At 36.3% G+C, this 18,527-nt stretch overlaps 1 protein-coding gene across 1 annotated transcript in view; it reads left to right on the top strand.

Moving 5' to 3' along the window:
• The first annotated feature begins 5,789 nt into the window (after positions 1 to 5,789).
• Positions 5,790 to 18,527, top strand: part of zanl (zonadhesin, like) — a 22,210-nt gene continuing 9,472 nt past the window's right edge. The window contains exons 1-26 of the mRNA XM_026266409.1: positions 5,790 to 5,906; positions 6,234 to 6,395; positions 6,756 to 6,840; positions 6,934 to 7,083; positions 7,184 to 7,348; positions 7,542 to 7,642; positions 7,789 to 7,867; positions 7,984 to 9,366; positions 9,452 to 9,645; positions 9,739 to 9,883; positions 10,078 to 10,322; positions 10,466 to 10,614; positions 10,706 to 10,834; positions 10,929 to 11,067; positions 11,153 to 11,294; positions 11,446 to 11,642; positions 11,740 to 11,878; positions 14,193 to 14,309; positions 14,520 to 14,644; positions 14,964 to 15,109; positions 15,304 to 15,447; positions 15,583 to 15,690; positions 15,861 to 16,030; positions 16,448 to 16,650; positions 17,969 to 18,110; positions 18,244 to 18,491. Of these exons, the coding sequence (XP_026122194.1) occupies positions 5,790 to 5,906; positions 6,234 to 6,395; positions 6,756 to 6,840; positions 6,934 to 7,083; positions 7,184 to 7,348; positions 7,542 to 7,642; positions 7,789 to 7,867; positions 7,984 to 9,366; positions 9,452 to 9,645; positions 9,739 to 9,883; positions 10,078 to 10,322; positions 10,466 to 10,614; positions 10,706 to 10,834; positions 10,929 to 11,067; positions 11,153 to 11,294; positions 11,446 to 11,642; positions 11,740 to 11,878; positions 14,193 to 14,309; positions 14,520 to 14,644; positions 14,964 to 15,109; positions 15,304 to 15,447; positions 15,583 to 15,690; positions 15,861 to 16,030; positions 16,448 to 16,650; positions 17,969 to 18,110; positions 18,244 to 18,491 (5,124 nt within the window). The remainder of the gene's footprint in view (positions 5,907 to 6,233; positions 6,396 to 6,755; positions 6,841 to 6,933; positions 7,084 to 7,183; positions 7,349 to 7,541; positions 7,643 to 7,788; positions 7,868 to 7,983; positions 9,367 to 9,451; positions 9,646 to 9,738; positions 9,884 to 10,077; positions 10,323 to 10,465; positions 10,615 to 10,705; positions 10,835 to 10,928; positions 11,068 to 11,152; positions 11,295 to 11,445; positions 11,643 to 11,739; positions 11,879 to 14,192; positions 14,310 to 14,519; positions 14,645 to 14,963; positions 15,110 to 15,303; positions 15,448 to 15,582; positions 15,691 to 15,860; positions 16,031 to 16,447; positions 16,651 to 17,968; positions 18,111 to 18,243; positions 18,492 to 18,527) is intronic.

Genomic DNA, 18,527 nt, shown 5'->3' with positions numbered 1-18,527 from the left:
GGTGGAATGACCTCCCAATCTCAAGTTGTACTCATTTTCAAGAAACATCTAAAGACTCATCTTTTTCGCCAGCACTTAACCAACTAACATTAGCACTTTTCTTGTTTTATATATATATATATATATATATATATATATATATATATATATATATATATATATATATATATAGTACAGACCAAAAGTTTGGACACACCTTCTCATTCAAAGAGTTTTCTTTATTTTCATGACTATGAAAATTGTATGTAGATTCACCTTGAAGGCATCAAAACTATGAATTAACACATGTGGAATTATATATGGAATTATATACATAACAAAAAAGTGTGAAACAACTGAAAATATGTCATATTCTAGGTTCTTCAAAGTAGCCACCTTTTGCTTTGATTACTGCTTTGCACATTCTTGCCATTCTCTTGATGAGCTTCAAGAGGTTGTCACCTGAAATGGTCTTCCAACAGTTTTGAAGGAGTTCTCCGAGAGATGCTTAGCACTTGTTGGCCCTTTTGCCTTCTGTCTGCGGTCCAGCTCACCCCTAAACCATCTCGATTGGGCTCAGGTCCGGTGACTGTGGAGGCCAGGTCATCTGGCGCAGCACCCCATCACTCTCCTTCTTGCTCAAATAGCCCTTGATGCCTTCAGTGTGACTCTACAATTTTCATAGTCATGAAAATAAAGAAAACTCTTTGAATGAGAAGGTGTGTCCAAACCTTTGGTCAGTACTGTATAATATATATATATATATATATATATATATATATATATATATATATATATATATATATAAACCTGACTAACTGAGACTTGTCATGACACTTGTATACTGTTGTTGTTCTCTTGTTGGTCTGATAAACACTAAAATGACAGCTTTACACAAAGACTAGACTAAAACTAAAATTAAAACAGGCTGGCAAAAACAATATTATCTAGGTTCATAAAGTTGTTTTAACAATATTAAAATCTATCATTCCACTGTGATGCTGAATAACAGAAAGAGGGTCGACACTGATACAGTTCCCAAATACAGTTGAGAAATGCTTAAATCCAGAGAAATGCTTAAAGTTTGACAGACAGACAGACATTGCTATGCATTTGCTAGGGGTACCTCGGCTGATGCTTGAGTGTTTCTATGCGGTTTCTAGGTACTCTGGGCAGTTGCTAAGGCATTTTTTTAGGGTACATGGAGTGGTTGCTAGGCCAGTTGCTAGGGTACTGGGGTGGTTGCTAGGGTGTTGCTATGCAGAAGCAATGCTGTGCCAAAATTCATTTAAATTAGAAAAAACTGAGAATGTGCTTAGACATAGTAAAAGCAATACGATATTGGCATTTATTATCTAATGTTTATAATTATGTCTATATTTGAGTAAAAAATGTTATGAAAAAAAAGACTACTGACTTGTATAAAATATAATAAAAACAATCAAATGGGGTTTGATGTGAGATTATTATTGAGATTATACACCAATGAGTAACAAAGTGTGGAAGGCAGTTTTGCATAGAATTTCTTGGCTACATGACAATATAAACATTTTTTTTGTAGAACAAACTGAGAATAGCATTCAAAGAACAGCAGGATCTGCATGAAAAAAAAATACAGAATTAAATAAGTGATTAATTAAAGGAGTCATTATGTGTGTTTATTTGACTCACTATTGTGGACATAGTGATGGTGTATAAAGGTGATTATTACACCATGGGATTTATCAATAGCAGTAGTGAGGAGGTTTTGGTAAAGTCATGAGGAATCTAAGGAATCTACCATAATCTACCATGGGACAAAGGTTTAAACTATTTTATCAGTGTAGTTTCTTGGGATTAAACAATTTATGTTTTGGTCAGTGAAAATAAAAATCTCTCTACAAACAAGAATAGATAAAAAAATTCTGGGTAACACTTTAGAATAAGGTTCCATTAGTTAATGTTAGTTAATGTATTAATTAACATGAACAAACAATGAATAATAAATTTATTACTGTATTTATTCATCTTCGTTAATGTTAGTTAATGAAAATACAGTTATTCATTGTTAGTTCATGGTAATTCACAGTGCATTAACTAATGTTAACAAGCACAACTTTTGATTTAAATAATGCATTAGTAAATGTTGAAATTAACATGAACTAAGACTTATAAATGCTTTAGAAGGATTGTTCTTGCTTAGTTCATGTTAACTAAAGTAGTTAACTAACATTAACTAATGGAACCTTATTCTAAAGTGTTACCAAATTCTGTATTTTAGAAAACATATCTATAAGTAATGCAATAACTAATGAGCATTTATTTTATTTTAATTTAAAATAAAAATTTAATAGAGTAAAACAGTAATATTGTGGAATTTTGTTTCTATTTGTAAAATGTCATTTATTCATGCAATTGTTCAGCCATTGCATTCTTCTGTGAAACATGATTCTTCTGAAGTCTTTCTAATATATTGATTTTGTGCTCATGAAACATTTCTTATTATCAGTGTTGAAAACAGTTGTGCTGCTTAACATATTTAATATGTATAACGGAAACTGTTATACATATTTTACAGGATTCTAAGAAAAAGAACGTTATAAAAAAACAGCATTTACTTTCAATAGAAATCGTTTGAAATAAATGTCTGCTCTGCACTATAACTTTTGATCATTTAATGCATCCCTGCTGTATAAAGAGTATTATTTCTTTATTATTTACATTTGGTGTTGCATCTTTTAAACCTATGAATATATTACATAAAAATTTTTACATTTAAATTGGGTACAAGGCACACTCCTTACAGTTATTAACAATTAATAACAGTATATCTAAAAATGAACATTACCATATATTCATAAAAGCTGTAAAAATAGTTATTATTATGCACCAGCTAAGCAAACATGGATAGGTTTCAGTTTCAAAATGACATTTCACATTTTGAAACTTGAGCGAAACCTCCTTAAGCCAAATGCCCTTGTTAATTAAAGTTTCTTTAAATAAACAGTATTATATTTAACAGCTGAAAAAAATAGTTCATAGCAAAAGTTCAAGATCTTCAGTTTTCATTAACAACTGACAAAACAGCTAACTTCCATTGGGAAGCTACATCACGTATTCAGATGATTCAGTAACTCTTCACAGTAAAGTCATTAACAAACATAATAAAATGCTTAACAGATCAGTAGCATATTCAAATCTGTTAAACATTATAACATGATGTGTGTTAATGGCGTACTAATCAAGTTATACAGTTCTTATGTATATGATAATCAAAAGTTTATGAAGAAAAAAGGTTATTGTAAGTTTGGCTTGAGTCAAATACTTTAGAATAATTTAGAAAGGGGTTGACCTCTACTCATCAAGTTTTAGTGGTTCACTCTGCTGGGCTGGACCTGATCTGTAATATCATTCACAGGGAGCCTCTTTTTACAGGCATCATAAACATGCATGCCTTATCAGAAAACAGGGTGGAATCACAAAGGTGTGATTTCCATAAGTTCTGGTCACAAGACATAAACTAAATTAGCATCAGAAGTACTATTGTGAGCCCTGATTCATTGTCCTAACAAGAATCATTATTTCAGTGAAAAATTATGCTTTTTGAATGCTGTTAACTTGCTTCTGTAAATGGAAATCTGAAAAACCTTAATTTGAATTTAAATATTACTTTAGTGATTTTGCAACTGAATATTCAGGCACACACAGTTTACTGTGGTAATGGAAAACTTTACTTGAGTATGCATTTATTTAACATTTTTCTCTACAAGATAATCACCAAATTGTACAACATAAAACATAAAAAATATCTACAACCTCAATACTGATCCCCCAGGATGATTCCTGACTGGTCTGGCCTCCTTTGAAACATGAAAATTAATTGAAATTATGGACTGCTAATTCTATATATATATATATCAACTTTTTTTTGTCCTATATTTTCAATATTTGAGATTTGGAGCTTACGTCTACAATGAATTCCTGGTACTATTCAGACTAGTCCCAAAAAAATAAATACAAATAAATATTTCTATATATATTAGTATAGTTAATAATAAACCATATGGGGATTCCTGATTTAAGAGCTCACTAAAAAAAGGTCTATGTACTGTATGGGCTGAACTTCAATGCATATTCTGATAAATGTTTCCACCCATAAGACCTAAGACAATGGGGGAACACACCCAGGTCCTATCACAAACAGTTACTGATTCACTAAACTGGTTTTGTAATAAGTTATGTAAAATTATATTCGTGAAAGTGATAAAAAGTGATACACACATTCTTGCCCTGCCTCACTGACCATGCATCACACGACCCTTTATAAACTCAAACAGCTTTCTCACTTCTGTCTTACTGAACCTAACACCATCCATTAATCCAGACATGGGACACCTGGAGTTAATTCTACTGTTAACATGGATAACAGGTTGCTTTACCATAGACAACAATGCAAATAGGTGAGATGCTCATAATTTAGTAATTTGGTTTAATGATTTAGTAGGAATGTGAATGTAAATCTTATATTGCTATCATTACAGATTCAGAAAAAAATGTTGATTATAGTTTATAATAGCAAAATGTTGTAGCCTACAATTGTATACATATTTATATGTATATATACAAATACATATTGTAAATATATACAAACTAATATTACAAATATATAAACATATATTATAAATATATAAAGGTATATTATAAATAATATTTATACAAACTACATGGTTCAGTAAATAACTGATTATCATTTGCATCACGCATTTAAATAGAGCCACACATTTCTGACAATTAGTTTTATGAAAACAGGCGAAATTAAAAACTGTAAATGTAAAAGCATGTTAACATATCAGAGTCTTGTTATTTCTTAATTTTATACACAACATTAACGTATTTCCAAGGCATTAATTTACACTTCCTAACAGTTTTTATTCTAAATTTAATTAAGCATCTGACCATAATGATGGAAACAAATGATAAATATTATGACAATGACTACTGTTATGTAACTGAATTACACTCATTTCATGCCTTTGTACTGTAGATAAGAAATTAATGTGATTATGCAGCTAATCTAATACTTATCAAGCATGGTAAAATACTGTATAGCCAGCTGTTTCATCTTTTTTTCTGATATTAGTCAAATCATTCCTTTTTCCTGTTTTTACAGATTTGGAGTGACAGAGAGAGATGCAGGTAAGTAAACTATCATGTAAAATGTATGGACAATAATTAACCAGGAAATTAGTGCTATTGCAAAATTTCTATATTTCAATCATTTATTTTTACTTATTCTTTTTCAAATATTAAGTAACATTTTAATATAAATACATTGCTACAATATAACCAAGAACTACTATTATAATTTCCAATTACAAAGACTATTATCTTGTCTGTTTTACATTAATGAACACTGGGGACAGACTTTGTTCTGTCACAAAAAAAAAAAGATGCTTGACTTTGTACAAAGTGTTAACGCTTGCAATCAAGCAAGGACACGTGATTACAAAATTACATGAGAACTGGTTGTAAACGGGTGGAGTATGGTAGGCCCCCGCAAAGCATATCTAAGGTCCATGTCCATTACCAACACATTATGAACATGAATAGCATTTATTACTGGAAAATAATGCACATAAAAATATTTAAGCATTACATATTTATCATTTTCTAATTCTAGGACTGGTTTTGTTTGAGCATATACTTAAATAAGTAATCTAATGTCAACTAGAAAAAAATTCCTAGTATAGTAAATCTTAGATGGTTTCCACCACTGAAAACGTAAAAGTCTTGTTTTTAAGCAGCGTTGGCCTCTTGTGATTTCAACCAAAATGAAGAACCGTTCTGCAACTTCCGACAAGACACCACAGATAATGGTGACTGGACGCGTCACACTGGACCCACCCCCACCCCTGGAACTGGGCCCGATGGAGACTATCCGGATGGAAGTGAGTATGAATGCCAAACCACTCACTAAACTGAAGATGCAAAATCACTTGGAAATAATGTTCAAAACTGAACATCATCCACTTAATATAAATGTTTACAAAATGACAGTACACCGACTGATGGCACATGCACTATAAAAAGTTTTGTCAAACAACATATAAAACACTAAAGAACCTTTGTTATTTTCTTGCTCTTATTAAATTTAACCTTTTCCCCCAATAGCTGGCTATTACATATATCATGAGGCAGACAACTCTGTAAATGGACAGAAAATACGCTTTCTCAGTCCAGTTATTAGTAGTGGACCTTCTGAGATCTGTGTACAGTTCTTCTACTACATGTATGGCTCTGACAGCAATAACACCCTGACTGTGTTGGCCAAACGTCCCCACTCTGAGGAACAAATGTGGCAAAAAACTGGAATACAGAGCCCGTCATGGCTTGAAGCCTCTGTCACTGTGCCCATACCAGCAGGACAGACTGCTCAGGTATTTGGGTTTGCTTAAAAACAGTAAAATATTGTGATTAGTACTGACGAAAGTGTTTTTATTATGCTACAGATGTTTGTCATTTGTTCTTCTATAGTTCTAGCACGCCATTTTTTAATTAAATACATATGAGTACAGTCTTGTTATACCTTACTAAATTGCCTTAAAAATTGCTCTAGTATTATGAACTTGAAACTTATAAAATTTCAGTGTGGTCACTTTTTCTTTTGCATCAGTTATTAAAAAACAAAGACAAAGATCACTTCTAAACTCATGATAAGAGAATGAACTCTGTGAATCTTATACAGTGTGAAAGAAAATTCCCTTTCAGGAAGTTTTAATTTTATTTTTCTCTTCTAGATTGTGTTTCAAGCAAAGCGTGGGCTCTCCTCATCATGTGACACTGCCCTGGATAACATTGTTATCACTGAGGGAGCATGTGCTGGTACTTTATTTTACCCATATTGCATATTATAATATAAACATTTGATATTAAAATGCAGATTTTATAAAAAACATTCTGTTTGTTTTTATACAGGCTGTATAGCTGGGTGTGATTTTGATGATAATGATAAATGCGGCTGGAAAAATGTGGTACATAATGATAACATTTTTGGTTGGGAGTTTTGGACTGGACAGACAGAGACACCAGACACTGGCCCTGATGATGACTTCTCCAAACCAGGATGTAAGTCCAATATTCCGCACTGATATTTCAATTATTTTAAGGACTGCTTTCAGTCCTCTTTGCATTCTCTATTTTCTCAAAATGTTTATTTTAAATGCAGTGGGGTCATACCTGTTAATGGACTCCAGCTCTAGTATTGAAGGAGAATCCGCTCAGCTCTGGAGTCCCTCTACCTCAGCCTCTGGTTGCCTACAATTGGACTTCCATTACTACATGTATGGCAGTGCCACCAACATGGAGCTAAATGTCTATGCAATCACCAACGGTAATAGTCACAAGCTGTTCGAACGGGTGACGTTTGAGAGTTTGTTAAAAAACTCTTGTCTTAAGGACACTTGTGAAATTACAATTATGAATATGACAATCATATTCACATATACATGCAATGAAACCTAGATGGTCAATGATTTTCAAAAATGTTATTAGGCAGAATAATTTCAGAGATTTTTATTTTTTAGGTGGAGCACTTGGATCCCCTATTTTCCGCCTCAGAGGAAATCAAGGTCAGGCCTGGAAGCCTGCAACCGTTCACTACATTGGTTCAGCTGATTCAGTGGAGGTCAGTTATATTTTCTCATGTAAAAATTTGTGAATGAGCTTTTTGTATTTTTTACATAATGATATGGCCCATTTGAGCTGCAAAGTAATTTCTATTCATCATAAATATTCCCAAATTTTCACGTTTTATACTTTTTTATATTACAGTTTGTAATTGTAGGTGTTTATGGTGAAACACACAAGACAGATATAGCAGTTGACAGTGTCTGCGTTACCACTTGTACAGGTAGGTGGCAGACAATATCATTAATGCTACTGTAAGGCTAAAATTACCAGTTGTCATATAATACATATTATATGAATGATGCACCAGTATATTAATTGTTTTCTTGCTGATTTTAGCAACTCCAACAACACCGAAGCCATCCCCACCCCAACCCACTACACCTAAACCAACGACATCAGGTCCATCATCCCCTAAACCTTCTACACCTCAACCTACTTCACCTAAACCAACGACATCAGGTCCATCATCCCCTAAACCATCTACACCTCAACCTACTTCACCTAAACCAACGACACCAGGTCCATCATCCCCTAAACCGTCTACACCTCAACCTACTTCACCTAAACCAACGACACCAGGTCCATCTTCACCTAATCCATCTACACCCCAACCTACTTCCCTTAAACCAACGACATCAGGTCCATCATCCCCTAAACCGTCTACACCTCAACCTACTTCCCCTAAACCAACGACATCAGGTCCATCATCCCCTAAACCGTCTACACCTCAACCTACTTCACCTAAACCAACGACACCAGGTCCATCTTCACCTAATCCGTCTACACCCCAACCTACTTCCCCTAAACCAACGACATCAGGTCCATCATCCCCTAAACCGTCTACACCTCAACCTACTTCACCTAAACCAACGACATCAGGTCCATCATCCCCTAAACCGTCTACACCCCAACCTACTTCACCTAAACCAACGACACCAGGTCCAACATCCCCTAAACCATCTACACCCCAACCTACTTCACCTAAACCAACGACATCAGGTCCATCATCCCCTAAACCGTCTACACCCCAACCTACTTCACCTAAGCCAACGACATCAGGTCCATCATCCCCTAATCCGTCTACACCTCAACCTACTTCACCTAAACCAACGACACCAGGTCCATCATCCCCTAAACCGTCTACACCTCAACCTACTTCGCTTAAACCAACGACATCAGGTCCATCATCCCCTAAACCGTCTACACCCCAACCTACTTCACCTAAACCAACGACACCAGGTCCATCATCCCCTAAACCGTCTACACCTCAACCTACTTCGCTTAAACCAACGACGCCAGGTCCATCATCCCCTAAACCGTCTACACCCCAACCTACTTCACCTAAACCAATGACACCAGGTCCATCATCCCCTAATCCGTCTACACCTCAACCTACTTCACCTAAACCAACGACACCAGGTCCATCATCCCCTAAACCGTCTACACCTCAACCTACTTCGCTTAAACCAACGACGCCAGGTCCATCATCCCCTAAACCGTCTACACCCCAACCTACTTCACCTAAACCAATGACACCAGGTCCATCATCCCCTAATCCGTCTACACCTCAACCTACTTCGCCTAAACCAACGACACCAGGTCCATCATCTCCTAATCCGTCTACACCCCAACCTACTTCACCCAAACCAACAACACCAGGTCCATCAACTCCTAAACCAACAACACCTAAGCCAACTACTCCAGGACCAACACCACCAGGTAAGCTTAACTTTTTCTATATTGATTAGAAATATCAAATTATAACGTTTGTTTAGATAAACAAACCATTCTTGTCTTCAAACAGTGATCTGCCCTCCAGACTCTGAGTACATTGATTGTGGCCCAGCCTGTATTCCTACCTGTGCAGAACCCTCCACCAACTGCTCTGGTTCATGTATAAGCGGCTGCTTCTGTAAACCAGGATTTGTTTTCCGTGGGAGACGCTGTGTTCCTATTGAGCAGTGTGGATGTCTGGATGAAGAAAACAATTACTTTGAGGTACAATAGTTTTCATTGTGAGACTGCATTTTTATCCAGCTTTGGGACCTAAAGTTTTGCAGTAAAAAAATCTTGCTCTGTATTTTCAATCAGCCTGGTGAGATCATATTTGGAGATGGCTGTTCCAAGTTGTGTCGCTGTGCTGGCAACTACACCTTTGACTGTGTGGACAACACCTGTGATCCTGTGACAGAAGAATGTCGGGAGGTTGGTGGAGTGTATGGCTGCTACCCTAAAGGTATTTCAGAAAACCGCAACAATCTTCCCTTAACCTATAATTATTTTAATGACAAGCTATCATTTTGAAGTTATCTATTAATACACTCAAATAATATGCTAACTTACAAACATGAAGGTATTTTATACAATCTTCAACTTTAAGCATTCTTATTAGAATTTTTATATTTGACACCAAGGGATTTTCATTCACAGGAACCTCCACCTGTATTGCCTCTGGTGATCCCCATTATAACACCTTTGATAACCGGCGCTATGACTTCATGGGAAACTGTTCTTACCTGATGTCCGAACGTTGTAACAGCACAGATATGCCTTACTTCGCTGTATACACAGATAATGAGAATCGCTACAACAATCCTCATATCAGCTATGTAAAAGCAGTTCATGTCCATGCGCTGGGAGTCGTAGTGTCCATTCTGAAAGGAGGAACTGTTCAAGTACGAGAATAGAACAGTACTTACAATATTAATGATTTATAAACTACAATGTATACAGTATTATTTGTGCACATATACTGCATGACTACATGTAATTTAGTGGCACATTCAAAATGACAATTTAGTTTTCTGACTTTTCTCAGGTCAATAGAACCAATGTGAACATTCCTCTGAGTCCTGTCAGTGGTGTTGACATTTTTATGTCTGGCAAGCATTACACAGTGGCCTTGAACTTTGGAGTAACCATACGTTATGACGGAAACCACTATATGGACATTAAAGTTATCAAGGAGTGAGTGTGGTTCTTATAAATGTATTTTAATGAAAATTTTATAGCTTGATTGACTTTTAAATGTCTCTACATGTTCGTGATCATTTTACAGCTATAAGGACCAACTTTGCGGACTGTGTGGGGATTACAACGGAGACCCTCAGGATGACTTCCAGACCCCAACTGGTGAACTGGTCCAAAGCCCCAATGACTTTGGCCACAGCTGGAACACAGACCCTGAGTAAGGCACTATACGAGGCACATGCTGTTACAGCTAAAAGACGTGTCACTATTAATTCACATCATAGATAACTCACCTCTGATTCTGCCTTCAGGTGTAACAAAACAGATGTTGGCCCATCTCCAGGCTGTACAGATGCTGAGCAGGAGTTGTATGAAGGGCCTGCTTACTGTGGTATAATTTTGAACAGCAATGGCCCATTTGCTGCTTGCCACCCAAAAGTCAACCCCAATGTGAGTGAAATCTAAAAAGTTCACTTGAAATATGCATATTTTAACAATATAACATACTTACAGATCTTGTGTGCCTTGTGTGTAGGGTTTCTTCCAAGATTGTTTGTTTGATGTTTGTGAGCTGGATGGTGCTCAATCTGCTTTGTGTGAAGCAATAGAGTCCTATGTCAATGAATGTCAGGACCGTGGAGTCACAATTGGACCCTGGAGAAACAGCACCTTCTGTCGTACGTCTGAAAAAACATATTCCTTAACCATAAAGTAAAAATAAATAAATAAAAAATAAACACTTAAAAGGCTTGTCCGATTCATCGTACTGTCAAATAGACTGAAGTCACAAAATTATGATTAGCCCTAACATATATTCTCCATCTTCAGCTCTAAAATGCCCACCCAACAGTCACTTTGAATCATGCGCACCAGTTTGCCAGCCTTCCTGCAGTCCATTTCCACCAAGTCAGTGCAGCGGGCCTTGTTCTGAAGGATGTGTTTGTGACCCTGGATATATCCTCAGTGCTGGCCAGTGCGTGAAAGAAGAAACATGTGGTTGCAGCTATAATGGAAATTACTATAAGGTGAGGAAATTGAATTTGATATTATTTAGGACAGAAATTATTTATTATAGTCAATTTAATATTATTTTTATGACTTTTCCTCTCTCCATGGATTTAGCCAGGTGAAGAGTTCTACACTAAGGACTGTGAGCTACTGTGTAAGTGCGCCCCCCCATTTGTTTCCTGTAAAGCTGCTGTCTGTCCACCAATGGAACAATGTGGAGAACAGGGAGGTGTAATTGGGTGTTACCCAAAAGGTGAGCACTCTGGTTAATTCAGCAAGTGTGTTTCCATTCAATTTTCAAACATCCATCCATCCAGTTTCAGTCAGGCTTAAGAAATAATTTCTTCTAAAATATAAAATAAGTCTATAACTTAATTGCACATATATATATAAATAACATTGCACAAATTACATATATATATATATATATATATATATATATATATATATATATATATATATATATATATATATATATATATATATATATATATATATATATATTGTAAGGGAAACAGGTCAATTTAGCTCAAAGGGAATCATTTAAGATTTTAAAGGGAATTTGAACAGAATCACTGTTTCACGGCTGTTCACGGAGACGCGCCTGCGGTTCAGTGAACGAGCCGTTTAACATCAAATCTGCGCTGGATACTAATATCCAAACTATAGTGAAACCACTATCAATTAGCACAGTAACAAGATCGGCAGTTTAAGACATTAACTTGTAAGCACAAAACACAAGATACTTATCTTTTCAATATGAATAAGGCTTTATTAGATAAATCTAAGACATATAAACTAATCTAACACATAAACGCACGCACACATACATTCACACAAGTTGCAGGGAGGTCGAAAGTTAGGGAAAGATGAGTTTAAGAGAATGGAAATATGGAATCCCAAGTTTACAGCAATACGTTAAATTGCATAGACATGAACAACCATCAATCACTTAATTAGCCCTTGCATTGAGTTCCTCAATGTGACTAAAATTATATTAGATACACCAGCACAACAAATATCTGGGAATACGTTGCCTTTGTTTGCTGTGAAAGGGACTCCAGTTGAAAGGGGTATCCCGGTGTCGCTGATTGGCTGGAAGTTCAGTAGTGGCTGAAGTGACGTCTTGGGGAGCCCGTGCTTGGGCGTTGGCTGAAAGTGCAGAGTCGTGTTCGCTGGTTGAAGTTGAATGGACGTTACAAAACTTAACTCAGAACACGAAACTCTCAAACGGAAAAGAAAAGAAATAAAGTTTGACGAGACTAGGTTGTGTTCCTTCTCATTGTGGCATAAGTAGCAGCAGGCAGGCACGCTGGAACCGCGCTCAAAGAACCATGATGACTAACCGCATGGCTAGATGCTACAAGCTAAAGCTAGGTAGCAAAGCTACAAGCTAAGAGCAGGCATGACTGATAGCACGAGCAAGGCTGGAACTAAAAGCCGACATGGCTAATAGCAGCAGCTAGACTAGAACTAAAAGCCAGATTTAATCGTGTCCAAAGTTTTTAAACTTTCTTGTTGGCCACCCCTCAAATGTTGCCTTGACCAATCAGATATGTTCTTGGGGTGGGTATCATAAATCATTTGTTTATCTTACCAAGCATGTGGTTCTTGCCTCACAGGGTCTAATTTTGGACATGATTCCTATAACATGATTATGATATATTTTACAAATAAATGATTGTCAGGACAATATCAAGCAAGAAAATGCGATTATTTCAATACTAGACATGACTAGGTATCCTATAGTTATCAAAAGACATACACAATAAGTGATTATACATGATAGTCAAATGTGTGGGTTACACCTAAATGAATATGGAGTTAAGCAATGGAATGATTCATTCATAAGTCTTTTTTGAGTTCATTCTGGTCCATATATAATGTATAAAAAGGGTTTCTTTGCCATTCTCTGGCAAAGGACTTTTCTGTGAAGACAAAGGTTTAAAGCCCTTCCCCCTTAGGAATTTCAGTCTGGTTTCACTGGCTGGGGGGGGGGGGAAGTCAATGCAAGTATTTAACTTGATCTCCTGGGTTTACATGTGATGTCCAGCGTTGCATTCCAATCACGAACAATAAATTTGACAATCTCTTCTTCGAATTAAAATTGTTAATAATTGTTCTATTGGTGTTAATGTTGAAAGCTGTTGTGTGAACAAGTTGGTTGGTTGGTTGGTTATCTTGCTTGGTTCTTGTGGCACTAGAACTGATTTATGACTTCCTGAGGAATTCGGCTCTCGTTTCAATGCACACAGCTCTGATAGACTCTTTGATTTGTCTGATTCGACTCATTTCTGCTACAATATACATATATACATACATATACATATATATAAAGCCGAGTCTTTGTGCAATGGCTCTAAAATGACAGACATGATATGTAGTAACCCTTCTTATATTAGATTAAACATCATGTATAACTGGCTAGAGAGATGGAGACTGTAACTTGACTATGCATGTTTACAATTCACTATTTACAAATAGTGTGCAACAGTAAACTATTGTAATTTTTCACATTCTTTAGAGCTTAAAAAGTTGTTGATCAATCTCTTTCCTCAATCCCACAGAATCTCAAGACTGTATTATCTCTGGTGATCCTCATTATAACACTTTCGATGGCAAATACTACAGCTACATGGGCACTTGCACCTACACTCTGGCCCGCACCTGCCAAAACAACACTGGTAAGAAATGGCCAAAGCCAACTATCCACAATCAGCAGTTACAGAGTACTTTGGTCATCAGATAGGTGTTTGGAGTTACAAACTATTTTATTATTACTATTCATTAAATGTACATTAAATGACCCCAAAATAACTTTAAAAGTAGGCTCAAATAAGAATAAACATACAGCTTTTAAAATAACTTCACTTTCTTCCCTCCTGGGTCTGCAGGCCCCTGGTTCTCCATAGAGGGTAAGAATGAAGAGAGAGGAGTTTCTGGCGTTTCTTACCTGAGGAAACTGTACGTGACTGTTGATGGCATCACTGTGACACTGATGAAAAACAAGAGAACTCTGGTCAGTATCCACAGCAGCTGCATGCCTTTATTAAACCATCAATGAAGTTATTTTTTAATCTTGAGATCTAGGATTGAGATTTAAAGTAAATCTCTCTTAGATTATAATCTCTTGGATTATGTTAATGCATAAGAATAGTTCTGAGACATTCCTCTTATTTCATATATTTTTTCTAGACGGTTCCTAATCTGTTCATAGTATCATTATCCCTTTCCATTTTTTAGTTTTCCAAGAATAATCTTGCCTTTAAAAGTTATTTTTGTCAAAGATAGCATTAGCCTTCAATCCAACTTTGGTTTTACCTCTTCCACACACTCAGGTGAATGGACTCAGGGTGTCTCTCCCTCACTCCCCATCTCCACTCATTTCGGTGTCTCTTGCTGGACATTATGTAATCCTCACAACTCCGTTTGGCCTGGGGGTGCAGTGGGACGGCAACCATTATGTCAAGATCTCAGTTCCTAGGTAAAGAAAATGAAAAAAAAAAAATCCTACTGGAATATATACACAGTACTGACCGTATTTTGCAGAAACCACTAAGACACACAATGATTGTTAAGGGTTATAGGTTATAAGTAAATTCAAGAAGAAAAATCAAAAAGCATCTCTTGGAAAATTAATATCTTTAGATTAATCTCTCTTTTTTCTCTTTTTATCAGTTCCTACTATGACCAGATGTGTGGCCTATGCGGAGACTACGATGGAAACCCCAATAATGATTTCACTAAGCCGGATGGCTCCCAAACCGACAGCTCCAATCAGTTTGGTGACAGCTGGCAAACTGATGAGGATGAGGATGCAACGTCAGTATTTCTTACTTTTCTTAATGTTATCAACCACACAACAGGCAGGGCAATGTTTTAAGACTATTCTTAAGATTTTAAGACTGACCTCAAATTCTCAGGTATGTCTTGATAATGACAATGTCATGATTTCAGGTGCAAGCCGGACCCCGGGCCTCAACCACCATGCGATCCTAAGCTGGAGGGTGTGGTGTCAAACCCAGAGAACTGTGGAAGAATAAATGACACAAACGGAGCATTTAGGTTAGGACTTACCAAACTTTGACATTTTCTGCTAATAAACAATCTTGAATCCTTCCATTTGAAATGAATCATCACAAATATGTTTGCTCTGTTATTCATACTGATTCTAACCTGAGACAATGAAGAACTTCATGTGATTAATCATTGCACACTTTCTCTCACATTCACAGGGACTGCATAAATGTGGTGGACCCCTTGCCTTTCTTCCTGAGCTGTGTGTTTGATATGTGCCGTTATCAGGGTCTGCAGCAGGTCCTTTGTGATCAGCTTCAGGCTTACACTGATGTTTGCCTGAGTGCAGGTGCTCCTGTCTATCAGTGGAGGGAACCAGACTTCTGCCGTGAGTCATTCTCTCACATATTCTCTCATATTGCATAAAGTGTAGGGATCGAGAAATGGTTTGAGCATATAATAAAGCAGCAAATTATGGCATCTTACATCCATGCAAGAATCACATTTCACATTCCCAGTGGCAAGCCTGTTTTCAACTCCCTCTAATGCACAATATAAATTATTGAAGTGAATGCAGTTCAGATCAGGAGGTTAGAATAAAAAAAAAGCTAGAGCTGAACACTTACTTTAACTTTAGCCTTATTGTTTTTATTATTCATGGGGCTTTTATGCCTTTAATGGCCAAGGCAGAGAAGATGGGAATGCCATCACAGAGGGATGGTACATGTGAATGGGAAACTACATAATGTATCCCCACTTTAACCATATTTCCAGAATTTAATGCCGTTTTTCTATTTTTCTTCAGCTCTGGAATGCCCTCCAAACAGCCACTACTCCATATGTGTGAGCTCCTGTCCGGAGACATGTCTGGGTATCAATGGACCACCGGGCTGCAGTGAGAAGTGTGTTGAAGGCTGTGAGTGTGACAGTGGCTTTATCCTCAGTGACAACAAATGTGTTCCTCTTAAAGACTGCGGCTGTGTGGACTCCTCAGGCTCCTACCATCCAGTGAGTTTAACACCAGGGCTGAACTGTGGGGTTCTGGGGCCAGAGAAAATGTTTGGATTAAAAATATTCAAAGAACCACTCCAAACAAGAGTAAACTAAAAACACCCATTTCTTCTAGTTCACCTAAATAGCCTTTTGACAAATAAATTATTAAAGGCTGAAGGAAACTGAATATAGCTTATACCTTTTCACTCTATGACTTCTTCAGGCCTGTTTTCTAAGTTGCGCTTGCACGAAAAATGACAACCCTTACGAAAGGAAAATATATTTACCAATATATTTCTTAAAATATATTGTGATATATTGTAATATATTATTTACCCTTTTATTTTCTAATATTTTATATTTTTGAATACATTTAATAATATATTGATGATACATATATTATATAATATATTGCAAAATATACAAATGATTGCCGCTTTCAATATATTGCAATATATTGGAAAAAAATAAATATATATATAAGAATATATGCTAATATATTACATATTTTCCAATATACTGCAATATATTTTTGTTTCATAAGGGAAACACGATGTCTGACATCCAAAAGTGTCTTAAACACTAAACAGCAAAAACACCAACTCAAATAGCCAAACAACAAGCTCTTCCATGACTTACCTTTTGCGTTTCTGTCGAACGTGACCACGTTTGTCCAAACTGAAGGTAAAGTTCAAGCACCGCGGCGTGAATAAATTATGCAAATGCATCTAATTATTTAATATTTATTGTTTTACAGTTTTGTACTTTATTTGTGCTGCTGTTGTCGTTTATCACTTTCAGACAGTTTGTCACTTTCAGTTATTTGTCACGTAGTGATTATTCAAAGCGCATATTTTAATTTTATCATAGAGTGTGCTTTTATGCTTGAATCTCGTTAATGCCTGTCTGACTTGAAATCGTTTTCGGTGAGCATTCATTCATTCATTTGCTATAACAGTAATTAAAATAGATGGTTATATCGGACAAATTATTATAAAGGATAATAAAACATTCATCGAATCTATATTTTATAACGATTCGGTTGAGTTAAATGTTTTATTAAGTCCCCACACAACACAACGTGACGTTTTTGTCGCCAACTACTGGACGAAAGAGGGACCCGTACGAAGCAATGCATGAATCTTTGGGTAAAAAGATTTAAATGAGTCCAATTCACTGCAATAAATCAACCTTCAATGTAGCGTCTGTATCACATATACGATTGCTTAAAACACAGTGCCGAATTTTAACAAAGTGCTAATGTTTAAAAATAGGAGAAATGTGCTAGACTTGTGAATTTCTAACACGTTCCTATCAATGTGGCCATATTCAGGTAAATGAGAGCTGGTATCTGGAGGGCTGTACACAGAAGTGTGCATGTGAGGGTGGAGGAAATATTCACTGTTACAACACCAGCTGTCTTCCTACTGAGAGCTGCCAACTTGAAGATGGAGACTATGGCTGCAAACCACTTGGTAACAAATATAATACTAGTTTACACAGTTTAGTTTTTATATCTTATCATATACAAATATGCAGTTCTGCACAAACTGTTGACACGTGGAACTAAAAGTTTATCTGTCCATTTTTTATCTCTTTCTCTTTCAGGTACAGGCATTTGCTCAGTTTCTGGCGACCCTCATTATAACACCTTTGATGATAAAGTACATCACTTCATGGGTGCCTGTTCTTACACTCTCACTAAGCCCTGTAATGAGACCTCAGGCTTGCCATACTTTTCTGTGGAGACACAGAACGAGCACAGAGACAATAATAAGAAAGTGTCTTATGTAAGATCTGTCATCATCAATGTGCATGACACAACCGTCATTTTGAGCAAGGGGCGCAAGGTTCAGGTAATGGACATTTCCAAGATTTGAGAGACATACAGA

Source organism: Carassius auratus, chromosome 7, assembly GCF_003368295.1.
Source record: "Carassius auratus strain Wakin chromosome 7, ASM336829v1, whole genome shotgun sequence".
Classification (NCBI taxonomy): domain Eukaryota; kingdom Metazoa; phylum Chordata; class Actinopteri; order Cypriniformes; family Cyprinidae; genus Carassius; species Carassius auratus.
This window is presented reverse-complemented; position numbering and strand designations above follow the sequence as displayed.